General features: G+C 42.7%; 1 protein-coding gene across 4 annotated transcripts in view; it reads right to left on the bottom strand.

The window, feature by feature from the left end:
* The window catches only part of lrch3 (leucine-rich repeats and calponin homology (CH) domain containing 3), a 61,393-nt gene that overhangs the window by 29,539 nt on the left and 6,338 nt on the right, over positions 1-25,516 (bottom strand). For all 4 annotated transcript variants that reach the window (XM_084019940.1, XM_084019939.1, XM_084019941.1 and 1 more), the window contains exons 2-14: positions 23,727-23,871; positions 16,551-16,677; positions 16,328-16,433; positions 16,097-16,233; positions 15,864-15,973; positions 13,487-13,580; positions 13,305-13,407; positions 13,052-13,200; positions 9,737-9,789; positions 9,586-9,631; positions 9,355-9,483; positions 8,845-8,889; positions 3,162-3,215 (exon numbers count right to left, since the gene is read on the bottom strand). In XM_084019940.1, the coding sequence (XP_083876066.1) occupies positions 3,162-3,215; positions 8,845-8,889; positions 9,355-9,483; positions 9,586-9,631; positions 9,737-9,789; positions 13,052-13,200; positions 13,305-13,407; positions 13,487-13,580; positions 15,864-15,973; positions 16,097-16,233; positions 16,328-16,433; positions 16,551-16,677; positions 23,727-23,871 (1,298 nt within the window). The remainder of the gene's footprint in view (positions 1-3,161; positions 3,216-8,844; positions 8,890-9,354; positions 9,484-9,585; positions 9,632-9,736; positions 9,790-13,051; positions 13,201-13,304; positions 13,408-13,486; positions 13,581-15,863; positions 15,974-16,096; positions 16,234-16,327; positions 16,434-16,550; positions 16,678-23,726; positions 23,872-25,516) is intronic.

Genomic DNA, 25,516 nt, shown 5'->3' with positions numbered 1-25,516 from the left:
TCATCCCAACATATCAAACAGCTCTGAGGAAAGGCAGAGTCCTCACCAAGCAGGTTAAGAGGTGGACTGATGATGCTGTGATGAGGTTACAGGAATGCTTCGAGCGCACTGACTGGGACATTTTCAAAGAGACTTCCATGGACATCGATGAGCTGACTGATGTCATTGGCAGTTACGTGACTTTTTGTGAGGGCAATGTACAAAGACTCTTAAGGTTTTTCCCAACAACAAACCGGGTTTCAAAAACACTGAAAACTCTATTGAGTAAAAAGAAAAGGGCATTCAGAGAAGGCAATCTCTCTGAGCTGAATATACTGAAAAGAGAGATAAAATGTGAAATCAGGAGAGCAAAATTGAACTACAAAGAGAGGCTAGAGAGAGAAGTTAGTCAAAACAAGCTGGGCTCTGCTTGGGACGGCCTAAAGACTATCTATCGCAATAAAAAGGTGCAATTCCAGAATATCTTTTCATGACATGATCAGATAAACACCTTGCACAGGATCTTAATAAGTTTTGAGATTTGATACCCTGGATTTTAGCAATGACATTTTAAAACTGAGGAACGAACTACAGTGCTCTGGATCCCTCCCTTCGATCCACACTCAGTGGTGAAGTCTTTTAAAAAGACTAATGTCAGGAAGAGCCCTGGTCCTGATAATATTTGTGGCCGTCTGCTTCATACCTGTGCTGATCAGTTAGGCCCCATCTACTTTTATATATTTCAAATTTCAATAAACCAGCAGAAGGTGCCAGAGAGCTGGAAAAATAGTACAATCATCCCAGTGCCCAAAAATAAACATCCCAAATAACTAAATGACTTCAGGCCGGTTGGCTTGACCTCTTTGGTGATGAAGTCCTTTGAGAGACTCATGAAGAGAGCACTTCTCCCTCACTTAGAGCCACTGCTTGACCCATTGCAATTTGCTTACAGAGCTGGTCGTGGGGTGGAGGATGCCACTGCCACTTTTAAATCTTGTTTTTAAACATCTTGAGGGGAGCAAAACACATGCCAGACTCTTATCTGTGGATTTTTCTTCAGCTTTTAATACCATTCAGCCCCACATTTTAATCAATAAGCTTATTAATGATTTTAGTTTGGATTTTAATGTTGTGGGCTGGATCCTTGACTTTTTAACCAATAGAACACAGAGAGTCAGGGTAAATGGGCACATGTCAGATGTTTTAACTTCATCCACAGGCTCCCCCCAGGGATGTGTCCTCTCACCACTCCTTTACATACTGTACACTAATGATTGCCGGAGTGAGTATGAGAACAGATACATTCTGAAATTTGCGGACGACTCTGTTATTTTAAGTCTTCTACATGGCACTGAAAATAATCATGGTCCTGTTGTGGACGAATTTGTACAGTGGTGTGATAAATCTTTCCTGAAGTTGAATGTTGCTAAAACAAAGGACATGAGCATCGACTTCAGGCGGCAGCCCACACCCTCCCAGGCTATCATCAAGGGTCAAGTGATAGAGTCTGTGGAGAGGTGTGAAGTACTTGGGGTCTATCATTGACAAAAAGCTGAATTTTAATGACAACACTGACATGCTATGTAAAAAGGGGCAGCAGTACTTGTTTTGTTTGAGGAAGCTGTCATTCTTTCATGTGGACAGGTCTCTCATGACCTTGTTTTATAAATCTTGTGTGGAGTCTGTACTTACTTTTTCTATAATGTGATGGTATGGGAACCTCAATGTTAAATCCAAAAATGCACTCATGAAAATAGTCAAGATGAGTGGCAAGATTCTGGGAGTTCAGCAGAGCACACTCTCTGACCTGTTCACCAGACAGATAGAGAGGAAGGCCAGAAGCATCTTGTCAGATGCCACCAACCCCTTGTTCAGTTGGACAGAGCGCAAAGGGCGTTTTTAAAAAGGACAGCGGGTCGCCCTATGTACCACTCAAATTTTGCTTATCGCTCACACCACAAGTCTGAAACATGCACAAGCAAGGCCCTGAATCCATCTGTGTCTTGCAGACCCATCAACAGTGAAATACATGCAGATAGATTGGAGTGTCACACATGTCACATTTGCTCAGTGTGGACCTGCTCTCATCTGTGAAGAGAACGTGGCGCCAATGGCGGACCTGCTAATTCTGGTGTTCTCTGGCAAATGTCAATCAAGCTGCACGGTGCTGGGCTGTGAGACTAGGTGCCATTAGAAAACATTGGGCCCTCATGTCACCCTCATGGAGACTGTTTGACAGTTTGGTCAGAAACATGCACACCAGTAGCCTGCTGCAGGTCATTTTGTAGGACTCTGGCAGTGTTCCTCCTTTTCCTCCTCCCCGAAGGCGCAGATATCGGTCCTGCTGCTGGGTTGATGCCCTCATGTCCTCCCACATATGGATGTTCCATCCTAGAGGAGTTGGACTACCTGTACAACCTGATTAGGCTGCAGGTAGCACCACATGCTACAAGTAGTTACAAGGACACTAGAAGAACTCAAAACTCATTCAGGAAGGATAAGGAGAGAGCAACTGTCTGTGGCCACCATGTGCAAAATTATTCCCATTTTGGGGATCTTCTTGCTTTTGCCTCTCTATTGCCACTTAATGGACTGATATAAGTTAATTTCAAACGACTTGGTGTTTTGCTGTGATAATAAAGTGTTCCCTATATTTTTTTGAGCAGTGTATTCATTGGTAATTAGTTTTGTGGTAATCACTCAAACTTGGAGTTTGTTGGAGAAAACATCTTTGGAGAAAAGTTGGAGAAAACATCTTTGCTTGTATCTTTATACTTCTTCTACTACACCTTTGTATCTTTATACTATCAGTCTGTACCTTTGTACTGCTTCCACTACCCTCTGTAACTTTATACTGCTGCTACTTCCAGTTTCTAGCTTTATACTAACTACTCTACTACCCATACATACCTTTTTATTGCTTTTACTACTACCCTGCTTAACTTTATACTACTTCTACTTTCCGTCTGTACTAGTAAACTATTGCTACTGCCCATCTATTCATTGAAACTACTTTACTGTATGTGAAGCTAAACTGGGAGTTGCTTTAAAAGCTTTCCAAAGTATTTTGTTGTGAAACAGCAACAGTAAATGCAAGGTTCAGTTTCCTATGATGATGATTATTCATTAATCTTAATGGTTCAGTTGTTAGTAGGTTTCTGGGGGCATGGCCAAACTCTTACCATGAAGAGGGCGGAGTCATCTGTGTGGGTGGAGCGTCTGGAGGGGTAGAAATTCTGAACACACACACACACACACACACACACACACAGAGAAATACATGAGGGAACAGGTGTGGAGGAATTGGGCCAACATAAGGAGGAGGTGGAGCCAATCTGAATCTGACAGGTGAGCGTTTTTTTAAACCAAAATTGAAAACATCACAGATATGATAAACATGTGAGAATAATTATCAGGGCCCGAGCACAGACAACGTTGGGCCAGCGAAGGCCTTATTGAAACAGTCTCGTTGTTTCGTATTATTATTTAACGGAAAGAAGCGCCTTTTTGGAAGCCTTATTATATTTAGAAGTTCGCCAAAATTGGTTTTCGCATGGGAACTGGTGAAAAAATAGAGAACACGCCTGCACACAAATATTGACACACGGTCAGAGCGCCACCCACTGGTCGCATACAGTATGCCTTTTTCCACAATCAGCGTCTGATTTTCATGTAAAATTCATGGTACGTTGAACACCTCGTACTGAGACATGACGAGAGATGAGGGAGCATTGCTTGGAGCCACCTAGTGGACACAGGAAGCAATCTTTGACTCGGTCGCACCGTGTCCCTAACAGGTGAGGATTCAGATACGTGTTGACAGGCATCGAGCGATGGGTCCATTCATCATGGCCGCAGTTTTAATTATTTTTGTTATAGACTCCAGGACTATCATTCACATTGACTCAGAATATCCATCAATCAGGAAGAACATTGAACATGAGGTGAAGTAACAGAACCAGTATTTACTCTAACCATTTACAGTAAACCAAAGACAGTGATGGATTTCTTTATGAGCTGCTGAGTGAGTGATGCTGATCCAAGATCTCCATGTTTAACACCCTCCAAAACCAAATTCTTTGTTTTTCCACATTATCATTAGTTAAAATATTTCAAGGTGATCATGAACATGAATAAAGCATGTGCAAAGATCAGAGACTGTCTCTGATAATAATAATCACTGTAATGTACAGTGTACTCACATGGATTTATAGAAAACATGCTGCATCAATTTGAACTAATCAGTAGAAAAGTGGTTTGTTCATTTGTTTCATAAATGTATAATTTATTCAAAAACATTGTGGGTTTTTCAAGTGAATTTATTGGTTTGCTATTTATAATTAGCAATTGGTCTCAGTTATATGAACATGGAATATTCTAGAATTGAAGGAGCTGGGGTGGCCGGTGTCACAGCGGTTAGGGCAGCCGCCCCATGTACAGAGGCTCAACGTCCTTGACGCGGTGATCCTGGGATCGACTCCCGGCCTGGCGATCAGTTTCCCGCATGTCTTCTCCCTCTATCTCCCTGTTTCCACGCTGTCTCTATAAAATAATAATAAAAGGCTTGAACGGCGCTCTAGCCAAAAAAATAATCTTAGAATTAACGGAGCTGCCGGACAAGATGACTTGACCCATAGTATCAAGATTTGGCTTTTGACCCCTCATAGTTAACCTAGCGTTTTTGTTGTTCATTGGAATGCAAATACTGGCTGCAGACTTGTTAGCTAGGCTTACATCCTGTAATGTTATCATTAACGTGGGTTCAATGACAAGCATCTGAGAGGATATCTACCTGTGCGTGCTTACGTTTCTACTGTGTGCATTCGGCTTTATTTTCATCACAGTTCTATGTAACATTAGCAGAATTCTTGTTTTATTAAGACCCTCGTCCCAAAAGTATTATCAATCTTCCTGATGTCATTGTTTCCTGGGGGCTGAACTATGAATCCAATTCAACTTACCAATGATATCTTTAGGTTATCTGTCTTAACCAACATTAACAGCTGTGATCATACTAAACGGTCCTACGACGGTGCTTATCAAATCAGCTGATCAACTGAGGTTTATCAGTGGGCTGTGAGTGTGTTCACATATAAGGGGCGGAGATTGCAGCATATGACCAATGACAAACATGTACAAGTCTGCTGTCATCAGAAGCAGATTTTATTAATGAAGAGCAATTATATTAGATAGCTATGAAGACGTTAAACACATAATCAGATTTAAAGCAACACAGTTGCCATTCCAAATGCAGGAAGGACAGCTGGTAATAAAACACTGACTGTGTGAGTATGTAAATTAATAGACTGATTATATGACTGACCATCTAGGTCAGCGGTTCCCAAACTTTGCCATGCCGAGGACCCCCATATTGCATCTGGCGGGTACCCCATTTAGCGATCTCGAACTGGCATCGCAATCAAATTTATGTAAATTTTGGTGATAAGCCATGAACATTTTTACTCAATGTGGATAGCGCTAATAGCCTATAAACAGCCAAAAATTCACGCGACCGCAGCCAGTCAGTTTTTGGCTTGTGCATCAAAGTAAATGGCCATTTCCTACCACAAAGCAATATTTGAGTTAATGGCGGTAAGGAGGACTAGGAGCCACAGCAATAAACCAGGGGAATCAGGAAAAATGAGTGGAACCAGTGAGGAGGACGACAGCGAAAGTACGTCCATTAAATGGTTTGATTACCTAAAAAGCTATAATTAGAAATTAAGGCTGTCTGCAAATTATGTAATCTGCCTGTGTCAACCAAGTCAGGAAACAACACAAATTTTTTAACTCAACTGAAAAGGGACCATCACACTGACTACACCGAAAGCATGGCAATGAGGGCAAATGTACGTCCCTCCACGAGTGTTAGCAGTGCAAGCTGGGCAACACCAAAACAACAGCCCAACAACAGCCCAACAACAACTTCTTTTTTCGGCCATGACCCCAAACGGAATGCCATCCAAAAGATGCAAGAGATAAGTAGTGCAGTTTCGTACTGCACAGCAAAAGAAATCTGGTCCAGCTGCACATCTGAGCCATTAGCCTCACCACAGTTTTGGCAGATTTCAGGTTTTTGACATTAGTAAAGTTACAAGGCAAGCCAACTTGTATTGTTTTTCATAAGGCAGATGTTTGCAAAGTTAAATGTTTACAGGCTGTAATTCTGCACTAATTACTTAGATTTCTACCTCTACAATATATGCAAAACCAGTACATTTGGGCTGGGTTCAAATAATCGATTTTCTGATTAAAATCGATCTTCATTTGTATTTTCCAATATCGATTAATAAAATCCCAGGATCGATATTTTAATATAGTGTAATTAACGGCACACCGCTTCACCCAACATCTCTCCTCTCTCTCTGTTTCACCGAGGGGCGGGGCTGAGACACACACACACACACGCACGCACATACACAGATCGATAGTCATGTCGAAGACATTTATTCTAACTTTTCTCTGAGTTTTGTCAACACAACAATGAATCGACCCTCAAGAATCCATGTGATGAGCAGCTACAAACAGAATCTCACATCAAAAACGTGAATCAAAATTCACAACTGAAAGTGAAACTTAAATAGCGGGGTGTGTGGATCGACAGATGCGCTGACCATAGACACGGTGAGGTGGGGGGACAGAATTTAGAAAAAAATAAAAAAAATAAAACAGAATCTGGAAATTTACTGGAAAACTACTAGTAGTAGTGAACCAAAACATGGCAAAACATATGGGATTTGTTAAAGACCTTTGGGATGAATTAGAGTGGAGAGCCAGGCCTTCCCGTCCAACATCAGTGTGTGACCTCACAAATACACTTCTGGAACAATGGTCAAACATTCCCATAAACACACTCCTAAACCTTGTGGAAAGCCTTCCAGAAGAGTTGAAGCTGTTATAGCTGCAAAGGGTGGGCTGACGTCATATTAAACCCTATGGACTAAGAATGGGATGTCACTTCAGTTCATATGCGAGACAAGGTTGGTGAGCGAATACTTTTGGCAATATAGTGTATATTAAAACGTTATTGTCTTTTCCCTTTAAAGTTTCCCCCATCTGAGGCCTGTACTATGAAGCAGGATTTGTGCTTAGCAAGGTTACTTAAGCCTTAACTCTGGGTTTTCCGTCCTACGAAGCTGGTTCACTTCTTACATTGCCATGGTAACTTACGCTGCAGAGCTAACCTGCTCCGGAGCAGATTATGTTCCTGATAAGAGATCAATGTGTAGAAAAGCACTGCCTACTGACCAGTCAGCGCTCTTGGAAAATGGATATATAAAAAAAAAAAAAAGAAGCTCGGTGGATCGTGGATCGGGTCTCTTAGGAGAACTAGAGTGTTCAGAGACCGGCAAAACCCTGTCTGTCCCTGATGGTGTTTTATATGAGATACAGATAAAGATTTGAACACATAACTGCTGCAGGAACCATCGATACATGGGTCGGTAACTCTACCACTGAGCTATCAACGCACTCTTCTTCTTCATTTAATCAGTCAGATCTAGTAGTGCTCTTATGATGGAGCAGTCATATTACACAAATATTAATTTACGCATTCACACAGTCGGTGAGTTTTTGCCAGTTGTCCTTCCTACATTTGGCAGATGATACTGTTACCTTTTGCTTGTATTATATGTTTAACTTCTTCATATTTCTGTAAGATTATGGTTTGCTCCTCGTACGTGAAATACACCGCTCCACTGCCGTAGACTGATCCATGTTAGCTGGAAAGGGAAACCCTGGTTGACTTACCAAGTTGATAACCAGCGTCGTGTGACTGCTTATCTCTTGGGCCTGTAGTACGAAGCAGGATTTGGGCTTAGCGAGGTAGCTTAAGCGTTAACCCTGGGTTTTCCCGTCCTACGACGCTGGTTCACTTCTTACCGGGGTAGATCGCTATGGTAACTTAGGCTGTGGAGCTAACCTGCTCCGGAGCAGGTTATGTTCCTGATAAGAGATCAACGTGGAGAAAAACACCGCCTACTGACCAATCAGCTCTCTTGGTGCGCAGATAACAAAAAGAAGCTCGGTGGATCGTGAGAGGGTCTCTTAGAGAGTTCAGACCAACATTGAGGAGAAGATAATTGTTGCTGTGTGTGGGCACCCGGTGCTCTACGACACCACAGCGGTGTTCTACCGGGACAAAATAAAAAAAGAGGAGGCGTGGGTGAAGGTCGGTGAGGAGGTGGGACCCGGTAACTTCATGAACCCAGACACAACGGCGGGTGGTTTTCCGGCGTTTCTGGGACTTGTACAGCAGGTACAGTGCAGCAACGGTGGAGATATCAGCCATGATCGACGTGGAAAGAGAGCGGGAGAAAGGGCGCCCACGGTTAAAAAATGAGCGTCATGCGCGAATGACGCGAATGGCGCGTCTGACGCGAATGAAGCGAATGGCGCATCTGACGCGAATGGCGCGTCTGACGCATCTGACGCGAATGGCGCGTCTGACGCATCTGACGCGAATGGCGCGTCTGACGCAAATGACCAAAATGATCAAGCGGTGCGATACACGCGTCTCACGCGATTGTATTCGCGTCTATCGCGTCCGGTGTGAACGCACTAGAATCACTTTTATTTCCATATCGATTAGGTTGACGAGGAAGGGATGAGAATTTTTTTCAGAGTTGGTTCAAATTCCGGAAAAAGGCGGAGACATGTAGGAGAAACTCAGGGTTTGTTGAAGCAAATCTGCCAGCGAGCAGGTTAGGTTCACAGAATTTACTTTCTGTGATAACATGGTTGTTGTGATGACGTGTTTGTTGTGAAGACGTGTTTGTTGTGAAGACGTGTTTGTTGTGAAGACGTGTTTGTTGTGAAGACCTGTTTGTTGTGACAACGTGTTTGTTGTGAAGACCAGAGTCTCACCTCATTCTCTGGACTGGATTTTGTTGGACTCTGAGCTGCTTTATGCTGAAACAACAACAACAACAACAACAACAACAACAGTAAGTGCGCGTCTTCCACCTTTAAAGGACCATACCAGTGTTACTACATATCATTGTCCATTGACAACATCGTGCACACCTAACTTACAAAAAATCTCTGCCATCATTTAAAAAGATTCTCGAGAGGAAGGTCGCATTTATACTTCCCGTCCACGTTGCATACCTGTACATGTGCTCGTGCATGAGCAACTGTACCGTGCCGAAGCAAGCCTTTTTCAACTGTGCCATGGCTAAAGAAGTGTACCATGCTTTGGCACGCTACGGATTACCTAGTGTGATCGCACCCTAAGACTCCACTGGTGACTGTCAAACTGGAGTGGGACCGGGTAAACTGGCAGGTTACTGGTGAAATTGGCAGGTAAACTGGTGAGTGAATAGTTAGACTGGTGGGTGACTTGTTAAACTGGCAGATCACTGGTCAAACTGGTACCTTGGCGCAGCTGAGGACAGAGTCTCTCTGCAGAGATCGATTCTTGTGTCTCTCCTCGTCGTACCTCAGGGCAGCGAGATGAGCCTCCCTTCTCATCCTCTCCACCCCCCCTGAAGCACCAGTTCCTCTCTGAGGGGGACACGGGCAGACATGGGTTGTCGGGATTTGTAGTTGATGGTCTAAAACATGTACCTGTTTGGATCGGAGGGGCAAACTGACAGAAGGTTTTACCTGACTCTGTGCACTAGAGTGCGCTGTGACACCATCAACCACACTCCTACAGGACAGGACAGACAGACACGGGATGTAAGACAGCTCAAATGTTTACAGTCAGCATATTATGCGTCATTAATTCACAAGCTTTTTTGTTGTAGTAGTGTACCTGTTGTGTCTCCTCGTGTCTTCTGTCTTCAAATTATTTTTTACTGGAGAACCCTGTACACACAAGTACGACGGCGTATTAGGGCCAAGTATGAAAAAATAAATAAAATAAAATTACGGACCCAGAGGAGGGGGGTAATATTTCGAGAAAAATGTTGCAGATTTAGGAGATTAAAGTGGCAAATTTACGAGAAAAAGGTTGCAGATTTACGAGTTTAAAAAGTGGCAAATTTACGAGAAAAAAGTCGCAGATTTACAAGTTTAAAAAGTGGCAAATTTACTAGAAATTTCACGTTTCATTTTTTGGCATTTTTGGAGGCCCATAACTTCTGTTCTAATAGTGATAGAAGGCTGCAAAAAGGGAACAGAGATCAGGGAGAATTTAGTGATGATAAAGCATGAAAAAAGTGGAAATAACTTAGTATTATGCTCAGTGACGGCAAACAATTATTACAATGTTACACTGATGGTTCGGAGTAAAATGCACCCTAGGTCATTTCCACCATGAAATCCAGCCAAAATACCTCCTCAGAAGCATTTTTAGCAATGGTCAACATTGGTCAAGATAGGGCTATCAGCCGAATAGCTTAGTACTGGCGCTAATGGTATATTTTGTATATCTCGTAAATGACCCCACTAATAATGAATGGAATGTAACCAAACTTCTGCAGTAGTACACATAGGGTCTGTACTCACAAAACGAGGCATTTGAAAGTTTGTAAGTACACCAGGAGTTTATTTAAAAGAACAGTCGCCTGATAGCTTCTATCCTCTGCTGCTAATGCTACCGCTGCATCGACGCCACTTCCGTGTGTACCCAGCTGTTGCCGTCACGTAAGTTTCACACGAGAGTATGAAAACCTTTCGCTGAATTTTCATAAATGCTTGTATTATCAGGTCAACAAGTGTTGAAAAGTGTTGACCTGAAGCATTTATAAAAATGTGGAGATGTTTCAATGGGCAAAAGAAAAGCATTAAGAACATTACATTCTTCTTTGTCAGTGCAGAAGATATTAAAAAAACATGAGGAAACGTACGAATTGGAGAGACGTTAAGCCTCGGCCAAAACGATCAGTGGAACACGATCGCATCATTGCTTTATACCAATTTCCAAAAATAAGATACAGATGAAAAGAATACCACAGGATACAATATTCACAGATGTCAATGCAGGACAACAATCGGATTCAAAACACTTGGATACAGAACACCTGGACGCAGAACACTCGCAGTCAGATCAGCCACAAAACTACATTTTCCAGCCATTGCCTGTATCTATGATGATGACTGGTTCATTGGAAACATTGTTGAACATTTCAATTTTATTTTCAATTCAATTTTATTTGGAGATTGACAGGGGCAAGGAAAAACTCCCTTCTATTTGTAGTTTTCTTACACCATGTAATATTCTTGTTATTTAGTTCTTTAAAAGTTTGATGCTGGGTCTCTTTCATGGGGGATAAGAGGTTAATCCGTGACAGTCTCAGTATTTAATTGTTTGCCATCACTGAGCATAGTACTAAGTTATGCACTATTTTCATGCTTTATCATCACTAAATTCTCCCTGATCTACATTCCAGACTTCTGGAAAAAAAATTCAAAATGGTGCATTATGAACAATAAAATTCATATGATGGAGCTTCATAGTCAAAGGTTTTATTTCATTAAAAGAAAGAACAAATATGTATCTTTATCTTGTATAAATCCCATTAGGATCATCAAGTGCCCACATGGTCATTTGGGGGTCCAAATATGGGGTTCCAAAATAGTTACCTCTGCACGAAAGGGTTTTTAGACCCCCATAAAACCCCCACCAGTGATACCCTTCAAATTCATTTTGGCAAGAGGAAAGTTCCCAAATATAACAAATAATTGTAGAATAAATATGATCATTAATCGTGGTGCTAGGGGCACCCAAAAAGTGAAAAATCACACATGCCATCAAAATTTTTTACGACTTTGGTGACCCACCTGTCACCCAAACAGTAAGGAATGTTGATTCTGCCTACAATGAACTAACACACCAATTTTCAGCCTTCTATCACTATTAGAAGAGAAGTTATAGGCTTCCAAAAACGCCAAAAAATTAAATGCGAAATTCCAATGTGTCCAAAAGGGGTGTGGCACTTGAAATTCGAATGGACGCCACGGGCAAACCGTTTGAGATATTGACCTGAAACTTCAGATTCCTTTGTTTGGTAACATAAGGCATATTTTCACCACAAAATCTGAGAGGTGTCATGTACATGGGTGGCTGAGTTGGCATGGAATGACCCATTATGAAATGTCATTAAGTCACAATTACACAACTCTCCGACGGTGAAAACACATCAGCCGAGCGCTCTAGAATCTTTGGGCGACCGAAGAGAGACAGGGAGAAAGACAGTGAGAGAAAGGTAGATTATACTAGAAAAGTAATGCGATACCCTGCCATTAAAAACCATACTATACACTGATTTAATATGAGTTGTGTGGAATCACGGGATTGGTACGTCGCTCAAGTCAACGTCACTGGAGCATGCCGCTGGCAGAGTTAAGAGATGTACCAAAACAACTCTGACTGATGATGGCCATGTCAGAAAACGGATCAACATCGGGCAGAAGTATAAGTTGCTAGCTCTGAGGTTGCTGCTGCTGTTTCCCGATTGAAAGGGAGTTTGAGAACAGAGACACAGAAAGTGGAAGGGGAGAAGTAAAGTCTGACTTCCTTCCTCCGGGTGTTGATCCCGAGCCTTCACTTCCTGTTATCTAGACTAGTTGTGTGTGACAGCGGAGCAGTGATTTGTCTGCAGTGCTCTGCTAGAGGACTGAATGGAGAGTGAATGAGGATGGTTTTATCTTTGCAGCAGTCAAAACATAAACTACAAGTCCAGGCTTTCGCTAACATGGCTAACTAGAAGGAAGGAGTCAACAAATTAAGTTGAAAAGATTATTAAAGCACGACACAAACCGCTCACTCTGAGCTGGTGTCTTTATCAGCAGAACCCCATTAAAAAAACAAGGAAAATAATAACGCAGCTCTAATTACCGACCTAATGTTCTGATAAAATTAGACTCAGGGGGTTGTAGGGTTGGCCTGCCCCCGCTGCTGAAAAAGTCTTAGAGGAGACATTGCACAATAACACAAGGGGAAAGCATTGACAGGAAGGTACACAGGTTAAAATATTCAAAATATAGCGTCCATCTAAACTGGTATTGATTGTTTAGATAGCAGTACACTGACTCTGGACCTCCTACAAAGATCCCTACTGTCCCTTTAACATGACTTGTTGAGGGTGAAGCCGTGTGACCGCAGGCCAGGAGGAAGAGTTCCTACCTCTCTGGTGATTCGTCTTTCGATGTATGCCATGAACTGAGAGCTCAGGCTAGCACTGTCCCCGCCTCCTCCTCCTCGACCCCTCCCATCCTCCTCCTCTTCTTCCCCCACACAGCTGTCTATGAAGTCTATCTGCTCCAACTCCACATCTGTAGACAGAGACAGATTGCATCACAGCAATTTTTCGGTTTTCTTTTAACAATCCAATTTTCATCAATAACAGTCTCTGGTCCTCTGAATGTGATGAACTCACGTGTGCCGTTGGCCACCAGAGTTCCTCCTGGTCCTCCTCTCTGTCTCTGGTCTCTGCTGATCTCGGCGACTCTAAGCGGCAGCTCTGACAGCTCCTCTGTAGGCTGGACACACAGACAGGAAGTGAGCTCACACACAGACAGGAAACAGAGAGATGTGCCGAGTGTCCAGTGTGTGTCTGACCTCGTTACCCGACCACCTCTTGTCTCCGCTGTCCACGCTGTTGAAGCCTGAGTCAAGCGCTCCGTATGGACGGCCAGGGTAGAGCTCATCAACACTGACACAGGGAAACATTTCGTCAAATAACGTACCAACAGACTGGGGCTGATTATTTATACTGTAGCGACATACAGGAGGCTGAAAACTAAACCACCTTTACTGTTAATAAACAAAATCATCTTCATATTGACACACAGTTGTGTACTGAATGAGGCTCAACATATTGTTAAAGACAGAGGTACCCCAATCGACCGAGGCTGTTGTCACAATACCAAAACTGTGACTGACTATCTCGATAGGATACTGAAAAAATACCACAGCAAAAATCTAAAATTTCAAGAAAAGTAATGGAGTAGTAGATAACACAATATGGAAATTAAAATACATTTTCCTATTCATTTTTTAATGTATTAATTTGAAAATGTACATGGTATGCAGTAATCTGATATTCCCTTTAATTGAGTTTATGCGATTTCCTTGATAGTTCAAACACATAATAAGATTATGTGTTAGGGTGGATTACAGGAGATGCCTGGACAGATTCAGAAAAGATGCTGAGTCTCATTTTATTAGAACTTTTTGTCAGTTAATAGAGCCACATTGTTACTTTCCTTGTTTTTTTAAGGGAATTCTGCTGATCGAGACACCAGCTTAGAGCGGGTCTATGCAGCCAGTGAGCAGTTTTTGCTGCTCACTGGCTGCTTAAATATACTTTTACTTTTTGACTCTATCCTTCTAGTTAGCTCTGCTAGCTAAATCCTGGCCCTGCAGTTTTAAGTTGATGCTGCAAAGGTAAAACCGTCCTCTTGTGGAGCAGAGCGCTGTCACACATCAACTCATAGGAACGACTCTTAATAAAACACTGTCCGACATTAACTGCCGCTACTAATAAAGTTGGAATCATTTTTAACAGCAGGGAATCGCCATACTTTTATAGTTTTGTTATACCATGAAAAACAAATGACACCTTTTATATAATGTGTTAACTAAGCATACTGTACATTTCCATCACTTTATCATAATAAATTCAACAACATTAGCACGTGATTTTCAGCGTTATTTAGGGGTGTAAATCTTTGGCTTCACAGCGATTCGATTCGATTAATGATACAGTAGTTGGCGATTCGATTCAAGGACAATTTTTTTTTTTTTTTTAAATTCGATTCGATTCTGTAAACCACGATTCAATTCAGTAACTTGTAACCAAAATTCTATATCCATGAAATAAACATGCAATAATGCGAGTGAGATTATCTGTATTCTTCTGAAAGTTGAAAAAATAAACAGACCACAGAATTACTTATTTAACATATTTATTCTATAAAAAAGTAGTCCTGCATAATATTTTATGCTGAATAGAAAAATGTAATGCTCAGTTATTTTTAACATTTTTCAATAGATTACATGCTGGCGGGGGAGAGAGTGTCTTAAACGTATTAAAACAATCATAATTAAGAATCACGATTCATATGCTTTAACGCATTTATATCGATTATTGGTGAAGCCAAAACGATTCATTCTATTTATTTATTTTAGCAGATCGATTTAGTTGAATAGGTAGGACTGACAATCGATTCATCGATTCCATCCATCCATTTTCTACAGCTTATCCTGTATTTAGGGTCACGGGGTCGATTCATCGATTAATCGAATGAATCGTTACACCTCTAGTGTTATTGTGTGTTCATGTCTCAGCCAAAATGGGGAAATTTACATTAATTAGGGCCCTATGAAATCCGTTTTAATTTTTTCTACATTCCGTTTTATTTTCACCGTGTCTAAAGTCAGCGCATCTGTCCATCCACTCGGCAATATTTAATTTCACTTTCAGTTGTGAATCAGTTCATTTCTGCTGCTCATCACAAGGATTCTTGTGGGTCGACTCATTCTTGTTGATAAATTGTATGTTGAAAAGTTAGAATAAACGTCTTCAACATGACGATCGATCTGTGTGTGTGTTTGTGTGTCTCAGCCCCACCTCTCGGTGAAACAGACAGAGAGGAGAAACGCTGTATGAAACGGTGTGTCTGTTAATTACACTCAAATACAGTAGAGACTCTTAGGTACTCTTAGGTGCGGTGACAAACGCTTATATTAGAGAAAACATCAATTTTTATAAATTTATGAATTTTGACAAATTCCACGGAATTCAAAGTTTTACAGTTTCCGCATCACGGAAATCCTAGAGCCCTACATTGATGTTCACAGTAAATGTTTGTGTTTAGTTTTCATCAATTAGACCAGTTAAAGTTATTGTATTTTAGTTCATGATTATTAAATATTCAGTAATTAATTTAAGACAAAGACAAGACTATAGCAGCAGATAATGAATGGTTCTGACCAGGAGCTGAAGATCAAAGGTCGTCTGTCGTAGTCTGGGAGGTCAGGGGTCGTCTTACTGGCCTCCAGGTTCAGATACTTAAATATGTGGACCTTCCCTTTCATGCAGATCTACACACATACACACACACACACAGACACACAGACACACACACGAGAGAGAGAGAAAACACAGATATTCAGATTACTTTCATCCTCTAGCTGGACATCAATGATTTCACTTCCGGTGAGTACCTGTGCAGGTGGAGTCTGCAGAGGGTTGTTGTCAAGGACAATGGTCTGTAGCTGTGTGAGCCGTCTGTAACAGACGGGGATGGATGTCACTTTGTTACAGGAGAAGTCCAGACGCACGAGAGGGAGGTCGGCCAACTCTGATCAACAAAGTGTTAAAGTTACAGAGTGTTAAAATGAAAGAGTAATATACACATGTATACACACGTATATTTCACATGTGTATGTGTTTACCTGGAGGCAGTCGGACCAGATGGTTCCTCCTGATGTTCAGGTCTCTTAGAGTCTCCAGCTGACCCATGTGAGATGGTAGAGTCTGGATCTCATTACAGCTCACATCCTGCAGGGGGTGTCCACACAACCATCAATAACTGATCATCAGTAAATGATGAATGATTAATAATCTGACTGATAAAGTGTCATCAATGTGATCAATACTTTGATCCGTCAGACTGACCAGTTCAGTGAGGTGTCTCAGCTGTCCCACTTCTTCTGGCAAAGAAACCAGTTTGTTGTTGCAGGCGATCAAAACCTTCAGAGGAAGATTGCAGACCACTACAGGGAGGACAGACAGCTGGTTCCGACTGGAGGACAGACAGACAAACAGCGAAAGGACAGTGACAGAGACAGACAGACAGAGAGGGAGAGAGACACAGGTACAGAGATAGAGAAAGCGACAGGGTCAGAAAGACAGGGAGGGTCAGGAAGAGACAGACAGATAGGGAGAGAGAAATGGAGACAGAGAGACAGGGGGAGAGACAGGGAGGGAGAGAGATACAGGGAGACAGGGAGAGACAGGCACAGAAGGAGAGATACAGGGAGACAGAGACAGAAAGAGAGACAGACAGACAAGGAGAGACACAGGGTGGGAGAGAGACGGGGAGAAAGAGAGTTACACAGGGAGAGAGACAGACAGACAGAGACAATCGTCCTCAGTCACAAAGTGTCTACCAACAGATCATTCAGCACTTTAAATAAGAGACACTGATTATATTAGACTCCTTGATGCATGTTTTATCATGAATGTAAGCTGAATACTAAAAACAGACATGGAGCCAAGAGGAGGTGAAGAAAAGAATCAAGGATGTACAAACTGGGAAACGATAAATAGTGGAGCAGATAACTGCTACTAGGGACATCCCGATCCAGCTTTTTGCACTTCCGATCCGATACCGGCTGATCCAAGCATGTATTAAGGATTAAAGATATTTACTTATTTTTTTGTCAGACTCATGTTGAAAAGGGTTTTACTCCTAAGAACAACTAGCCAACTTAATTAGGTTAGTTTGAATAATGAATGGATTACCTACATTGGTGCGCTGGAAAACACGGACCGGAGTTTTGAAAAAAACTGGATCGAGAGTCCGGATCGGGATTTTCCCGTGCAGGCCGATCCGATATCGATATGCATTTTTTGCTAATATCGGCGGCCGATCCGATCCAAATTTCGGATCGGGACATCCCTAACTGCTACAATCTTTCAATTTGTGATACAAGCATGAAAATTGGCATGAGCAGTCTCCATGGGTCACTTGACAAGAAACTTTTCCGAGACATTTGAAATCTCAAGATGGCGGCCATTTTTCAAGATGGCCGAACACCTTAGTGGAACAGTTAAATGTGCCTGGAACTGTGGAAACCTGCCTGTGAGGTCTTGGTGATGTGTACGCACTGCACGCCAGTCAGACAAACTGCCACTCCGCCAGCTGTAATTCGCCTTGAATGAATGGACTTTATTTGCGCCTTACGCCAAAAGTAGACTAGGTTGGAGCTGGCGGGCTTTCAGCGCGGTCTACGCCAAGCTGAATCTGTGACGCCTCCCCCTGCTGCGCCGCCACACCCATCTTGGTGCAGGCGATCCACCAAACTGCCAAACTGACTGTGCACAAGGCTGCACTGGTTGACACTTGCATTGCACCGGCTCCGCCACCCTGCGCCACCTGCGCTCCGCCACGAAACTAGGGCCCATAGTGTCATCCTTCCATGGCAAATCAAAGAAGTCTGCTTGGAAAACATGGGACGTGTGTGATGAGGTCTCAAAAACATTTGCAAGACTCAGCGAATGTCCCTCTGCAGTGGAAGATAAGTGACCTGCAAGCTTTGGAGAGATTTGTTGTGACAGGTCCAGCAATGTCACAACTGTGAATGAGGCCAGGCTTGATCTCTTTGCCAGAAAGCAAGACAATATGATTTGATCCCACCAACTCAAGCAGCACTCAAAGAACATGCCAAATGTGCTTCTTATGAAGCTGGATACGTGTGGGGACAACCATTGAAGCAACATCTACAAATGCCAAGCCATCCAACTGGGGATGGGTGGTACAGGACGAGGAGTTGACCAAATGTGGGTGCACCAAGGGCATGTACTGGAAGGTGTAAGTGCTTCAGATATGGACTCAGTTGCACATGCCTATGTAGTTGCCCCTGCTAGAACCTATTTGCATGTTTCTTTTGCCAGAGTTATTCCCTGTTGTCCTCTGTGTTTTCAGGTGTAGGCCTATGGCTCGGCTTCCCCTCGCCACATCCTGTTTTACTTTGTCACCAGCCTATTACTATGAAATTTTCAGTTGTTACTTTGTAGCATTGCTTCCACTGCCTATATTTTACAGTGAAGCACATTTTCAGTTTAGTTCCTTAGTATTGTTTGAGATACTTTCTGTTTGTCATGGTTCTGTGGCTGTGTCAGCCAGAGCTGCTGTTGCCTCTGGATCTGTCCTTATTGTCATTCAGTATTAGCCATTGCTCAATTATTATTTTGGGGCACTGTTCGTTCACTTATTTTTTGTTTCCCCATCCCTTAGTATTTATTTGACAAATGTAATGGCTGTTAGTTATAAAAAAAACCTAAAAAAAAAAAACCCTCCCTTGTGACTGTTACCTTGTTGTGGTAAGGGAGCTTGTGTACCTCAGTGAACACTGAAAGAGCTATGCCGGTGGGAGGCAACTCCTGACAGGTTTTACCAAACTGGACAGGTCGTGGGCGAGGAATCGGACAAAACACAGTCAAACAACCTCACTTGATAGAGCCTTTTGAGGAACACAATACATTTCTATGAGAAAATGTATCATTTAAAAGATCCACATGTAAGATGGCAGTCATCCTAAAAAATGGCCGCCATCTTGAAATTTCAAGTCAATGTGGTGATCATTTGGTCAACTCTCTGCAATATAGGTGGAAGTGGAGTCCAGAAGACTTTCCACTCCTCGTCCTGTACCACCCATCCCCAGTTGGATGGGCTTGCCATTTGTGGATGTCACTTCAATGCCTGTCCCCACATGTATCCAGCTTCATATGAAGCACGTTTGGCATGCTCTTTGAGTGCTGCTTGAGTTGGATCAAGTCATATTGTCTTTGCTTTCTGGCAAAGAGATCAAGCCTGGCCTCGTTCACAGTTGTGACATCGCTGGACCTGTCATACATTAGCACAACAATTCTCTCCAAAGCTTGCAGGTCACTTATCTTCCACTGCAGAGGGACATTCGCTGAGTCTGCCTCTTCATGAATACACAGGGCTACTGCATCCAAATTGATCTTTTGAGGATCCATGGGGTGGCCATCTATTTTCATCTTGAAAATAGAAATTTCAAGTGGCTGGGAGTGTTTTCTTGTCAAGAAACCCTTAGAGACTGCTCATACCAATTTGCATGCTTGTGTCACTAACTAAACAATTATATCGCTTAATTGCTCCATTTAGGTTGAGGCCATTTTGAAAAATGGCTGCCATCTCGAAATTTCAAGTAGCTGTGGGTGGCTTATTGTCAAGTGACCCACAGAAACTGCTCTTGCCAACTTTCATGCTTGTATCACCAAATAAACCATTATATCACTTAACTGTTCCACTAAAGCCCTGATTATGCTTCCGCGTAGTGATAACGCAACGGCAACGCAACGGCCACGCAGTTGCTTGGAGACCGTGATGGTTCTGCGTTGGGTTTACGTGTCGAAATGCAATTCAAAGCCACACCGGTAAAGGGCGCTATGTTTTTTGTAAAGACTGACCGACCGACCGAGACTCTTTGCGTATATCATCGTAAGCTTCGTTATAGCGTATTTGTTTACTTTCCGGCTTTAAACGTCCACAATTTTTCAGAACTTGGTTTTTTATTTCTTTGTGCAAAAGCGAGAAGGTGCAAACAATAAAACGAGGTGAAAACAATAAAAGTAGCCTTTTAAAAGTTTAAATGGCGGTGTTTATGAGTGGAAACCGGATAGCGGTCTCCAGCGGATGTAGTTAGCGGACCAATCACAGCCAAAGCCGCTGCGTTGGTGTTGCGTTGGCGTTGCGTCGCCTCGACGCGCGTCTAGGATTTTTGGGAGGTACACGTCAGGCCCTTGCGTTGGACGTAAGGGGGGCCGCAAGGACGTAAGGGGTCCGCAAGCCCCCTTGCGTTGTGTCGACGCGGAAGCATAATTCAGCCTTAAGGTGTCGCCCATCTTGGAAAATGGCCGCCATCTTGAAATTTCAAATGTCTCTGCCAATTTTCTTGTCAAGTGACCCATGGAGACTGCTCATGCCAGTTGTCATGCTTGTATCACCAAATAAACCATTATATCACTTAACTGCACCACTATGGTGTCGGCCATCTTGAAAAATGGCCGCCATCTTGAAATTTCAAATGTCTCGGACAATTTTCTTGTCAAGTGACCCATGGAGACTGTTCATGCCAATTGTCATGCTTGTATCATCAACTGAAAGATTCTGACAAAAATAAGCACTTAGCCGCTCCACTAAAAGGCCCACTGTCTTTGTGGCAACATTGAGGACAGTGTCAGACTTAGAGGATGAGTCAGTATATCTTAACTTATGTTAAAACTCAAACCAAAATCGCTTGTTGTTTGGTCTCTCTCAACACTGTCTGACTTCCTGTCAGTGTCTCATTGGTTCCTACTTAAGACGTTAAAAAAAGAAACACCTATAGTAGGGTTGTTTGGTATACCGGTACTAATTTGGTACCGGGGTACTGAGGCATTTAAAACGGTACTAATTGCATTTGGATGGGACCAGTACTTGCAGCGCCGCCCACAACAGCGTGGCGACCGCGCCACGTGACGTCACCGTGTTGTAACTACAGCTGGGGAGAAAAAAGAAAAAGCAAGCAAGCCGGAGGAAACGGCTAGCAAGTGAGCGAGCAGCGTGGCCTGGAGCAACAAACGGAGCAGGAGGAAAGCTGGGAGAGAGAGACGTTGGAGAGGGAGGGGGAGAGAGAGAGAGAGAGAGAGAGAGAGAGACGGGGGGAGAGGAGCACAGAGAGGAGAATGGCTGCTGCAACCGTCACCATGCTGCAACTTGTGCAACCAGGGGCGGGAAGTGCGATATGGCAGTACTTTGGCTTAAAAACAAAGGAGCAAGGCGAGGCAATTAACACTGATGCACCACTTTGTAAACGGTGTTTTAAAACATGCATGGCTAGGGGCGGAAACACCTCCAACTTAGCCAAACACCTAAAAGACAAGCACCCAGACCTGCACACTGAGAGTCTGTCCACACGAAAACGTTTTAGTGCGTAAACGCAGAAGTCTTGTGCGTTTCGCCCTGCCGTCCATACGAATCCGGCGTTTTCGCGGCCTGAAAACGCACTTTTTGAAACCAGCTCTCTGGGTGGAAAAGAAAAAATGGCACCCCTCCGTTTCGTGTTTGTTTTCGTGTAGATGGCGAAAACGAATACGCTGACGTCATCGCCCCGCTCCTCGACCCTCGAGCCTGACTTCTTCCCCCGCAACGTCTCGTAACAACAACAACAACGGCGGCCTCCGTGCTCGTAGCAGATATTCTGCTCGTCTGTACGTATGAAAAAAAAACGGGCACGAGAGAGGGGGGGCGATATTCCGGGAAAAAAGTTGCAGATATGCTACTTTATTACGATGCTAACAAACAACCGCTAGCTAACTTCCCATGAATGTAGGCATTTATTTGTCTAATTAATCCATCCCAACGTGTGACAATGCCACGTCAAGGTCCTTAGGGTGACGGCTGTTGATGCTTATTGTTGGTTTTAGTCATACGGGCCAAATTGTCATCTTATGGGTGTTTATTGATCGGGTGGTCGGGCGGAGATTAGCCGTAACTCTCACGTGTTGCCATAGCAATGGCAAACATCCGGTCAAGCTCCGTCTCTTCTTCTGCGTTTTTGTAGCAGAAACAGCGCCGCATAAGGGCCTGGAATATGTACTACAGCGCGCTGAGTCGGTTTCAGTGGATTCGTCTGGACGCGGATTTTCTTGAAACAACGCCAAGGCAAAACGGGGAAAAAAAGTTTGTTTTGCTTCGTCTGGACGGCCTCTGAGCTCAGGGAACAACAGGGCTGCGTTTCAAAAACAGTTTGAGTCGCCCTCGCTCACTTGCCCTAAGCACTTCCCCACTAATCCCCGCCGCCATCTTAAGGGCTGTTCCATTTCTCTGAACAGCTGAAGTGAACTCCGTGAGATCGACCCTTGAGGGCTGAGTGATCGAGTCAACAACGATGGTCACTTCAGAGCTGTATATCACCCACCCAATGCATTGCAGTGGTGCACGAAAAATATGTCCATGCGGTTGGGATAATGAACCTCAAACACCATTGTCTGCTGTCTATTCACCACCAAGGAAGAAGAAGAAAGACGAAAGTAGAAAATGAATTAAATTTAATTCATTTTCCTTAATTGTGCAATTAGACTGTCTGTTGCAGAGTTATGGCAGAGCCCACCGTTTACAAGTGTAAGTATATAAGCCGACGTATTGCCATCAAGCGCAGAATACGTCTTCGTCTCAATTAAATGAGTCTCCGCATATTTTGTGTAATTTGGAATAGGCAGTATAGCGCTACTCCAACAACGTGTGGTTGATCCATGATTGTCTGGGCTGTTAGTGAACGAGGGCAGGTGTGTTCCATTTACCTCTTTCACTCCTCCTCCGCCCACTTTCCCTCCACCCTCCAAGTGGCCTCCGTGTGACTTCATAGCAAGGGCTGAGGGCAAGTGAGCGAGGGCGACTCAAACTGTTTTTGAAACGCAGCCCAGGTAATTTACTCATGAAAAAAAGCCACATTCAGTGCTAAAAGCAAGCGCCACCCCCTTCACTCTTAACGGAAGTAGCTCTGGAAGAAAAAAAATAGAGCTGGTTTATTTATATTATATTATTTATTTATATTATATTATTATATTTATATTTTCACAGTGATTTTTAAACTTTTTGCCATACATGTAGACATGCTGATTTACAATAAATCTGAAGTGGTCCCTTCATTTTTTTCCAGAGCTGTAAAATGCATACATGCATTATTTTAAAATTGTGTGCATTAGAAAAGCTTGTCTTTGTGGTATTTTATTTTATTTACTGATTAATATGTCATTGTTCTAAGATTTTCTATTAAAATAAAGTCAGTAATGACATTTTTTGCGTTCTCTTTTTATTTGAAAAAGTATAGAAAAGTATTGAAAATTATCGAAATACATGTTGGTGCCGGTACCGATACCAAAATGTTGGTATTGTGACAACAGTAACCTATAGTTTCATCAGTGATTCATTGGAGTTTTATCAAACAAACCGTATGAAATAGTGACTGTTGGGGACTATTTTCAGGGTGGATAAATCCACATTTGGTGCTCTAGTGAGTGTTTGTGGGAGCAGAACGTGTGTGTATGTGTGTTTGTTACCTGAGGTTCAGGTACGTGAGGGCCTGCAAGTTGAGCAGACTGTCTGGCACAGACCTCAGACAGTTCTGGTAAAGGTTCAGACTCTCCAGAGACACGAAGAGACAAACCTCCAGAGGGAGCTCAGAAAGACGATTACGAGACAAGTCTGGACACACATACACACAGACAGAGAGAGAGAGAGGGAGAGAGAGAGTTTCGGTTATATTACATTACATCATCAACATATCCTTTTTCCAAAACAATGTAGGAATCAGAGCTGGACATCATCAACTGTATTTCAAAATTCTAAATCAACATTATGATGTGGCAGAGCTTCATTGTGTTTAAAGCTTGTATTTCTACAGAGCAGGATCAGGCTACATTAGAGTTAGTTAGTAGAACTAGGTTCAAGTGGTGGCTGTAGGATTGTATCAGACTTTTATTATCCAAACTAGGGATGATTTTAATTTTTCCCACATTCCGTTTCATTTTTTCCCAAATTCTGCGTTTTCCGTTTTAATATTTCGTAAATTCTGTGTTTTCATTTCCCTACATTCTGTGTTTTACAATTTTAGAATTTTTTTTCCCCATCAAATGGTGTCTAATCATGTGGTTGATGAATCAAATTCTGTATGGAAAGCCTTTCCATTCAGCATCTATTCATTATCTGATCGGCTCTTGTAATGAGCCTTTAGAAGGAGTATCAGCTGATTGGGAACCAAGTTAACAAAGTTATCGAAAGCAAAATGAACCAAAACTGACATCCCTAATTGAAACATTTCCAATAAAATATGGTCCAAAAGTCAACATTTTTTAGACAAAGATGGTTGTTTTTATTTCAGGAAATATTCTGCTTTGATTCATATTTGTTGGTGTTTTGCCTTTCAAAAACAACATTTTCATTGACGATAAAACAGTTTGTTTGCTGCACAAACCGACAAATTTGATTTATTAAAGAAAGTTGATTTAATAAAAACCACTCACAATACATTCACACTAGGGCTGCACAAAAAATCGTTAAAAAATCGCGATCTCGATTCACACATACACGTGATCTAATTTCTACACACGGCGATTCTGAAGCATTTTATATCTCGAGCTGCATCACAAATGCTCCTATTTCCTTCCGGATTTTTTGAAGCGCCCCCAAACGCAGCACTGCCGCTGCCTCCTCCCTCAACCTATGGTAAAGCGTCTTTACAACACGTGATTCAGTGGAGGAAGCCGCCTGCAGTTGAGTGTTTGGAAAGAAGGTACGTGTCCACAGGCAGCGGTGTTTCTCCGCGTCCCATTCATTGCGCCGGGCTCGACTCGCCGCCTCGGGAACGCTCGCGAAAATCATCTAAACTGAATGTTGTCGATCTAAAATAAAGACAGATTCAGCAACTGCATAGCTTATTTCTCGCTTAAAATGTTTTCAGAAACACCTTTCGGTGAACTATTTTCGTAGAATAAGAGAAAGTTTCCAAACGAGCCGCCATGTTGGTCTGCGTGAACTCCGGAGCAGACAGGACAGCTGTGAAAGCGATCGTCCAATCAGGTGCAGCCATGAAGTGTGCGCGTGATTGTATGAAGGAGAGCGCCTGTCAATCATCATAGATCGACAACATTCAGTTTAGAAGATTTTGGCGACCGTTCGCGAGCGTTCCCGAGGCGGCGAGTCGAGCCCGGCGCCTCTAATTAGCATAAAGTAGATTCGACTTCAACTTTATGCAAATGAAGAGCGGCCAACTGATAAACACTGTAAAACATGAGGGATTTCGTAAGATGATAAACACTGACAACAAACGGTACTAGATGCCCTCCCGGAA

The sequence above is a fragment of the Eutrigla gurnardus genome, assembly GCF_963514095.1.
Source record: "Eutrigla gurnardus genome assembly, chromosome: 10".
NCBI classification, from domain to species: Eukaryota; Metazoa; Chordata; class Actinopteri; order Perciformes; family Triglidae; genus Eutrigla; species Eutrigla gurnardus.
The sequence above is the reverse complement of the archived record's forward strand: the minus strand, read 5'-3'. Positions and strand labels throughout refer to the sequence as shown.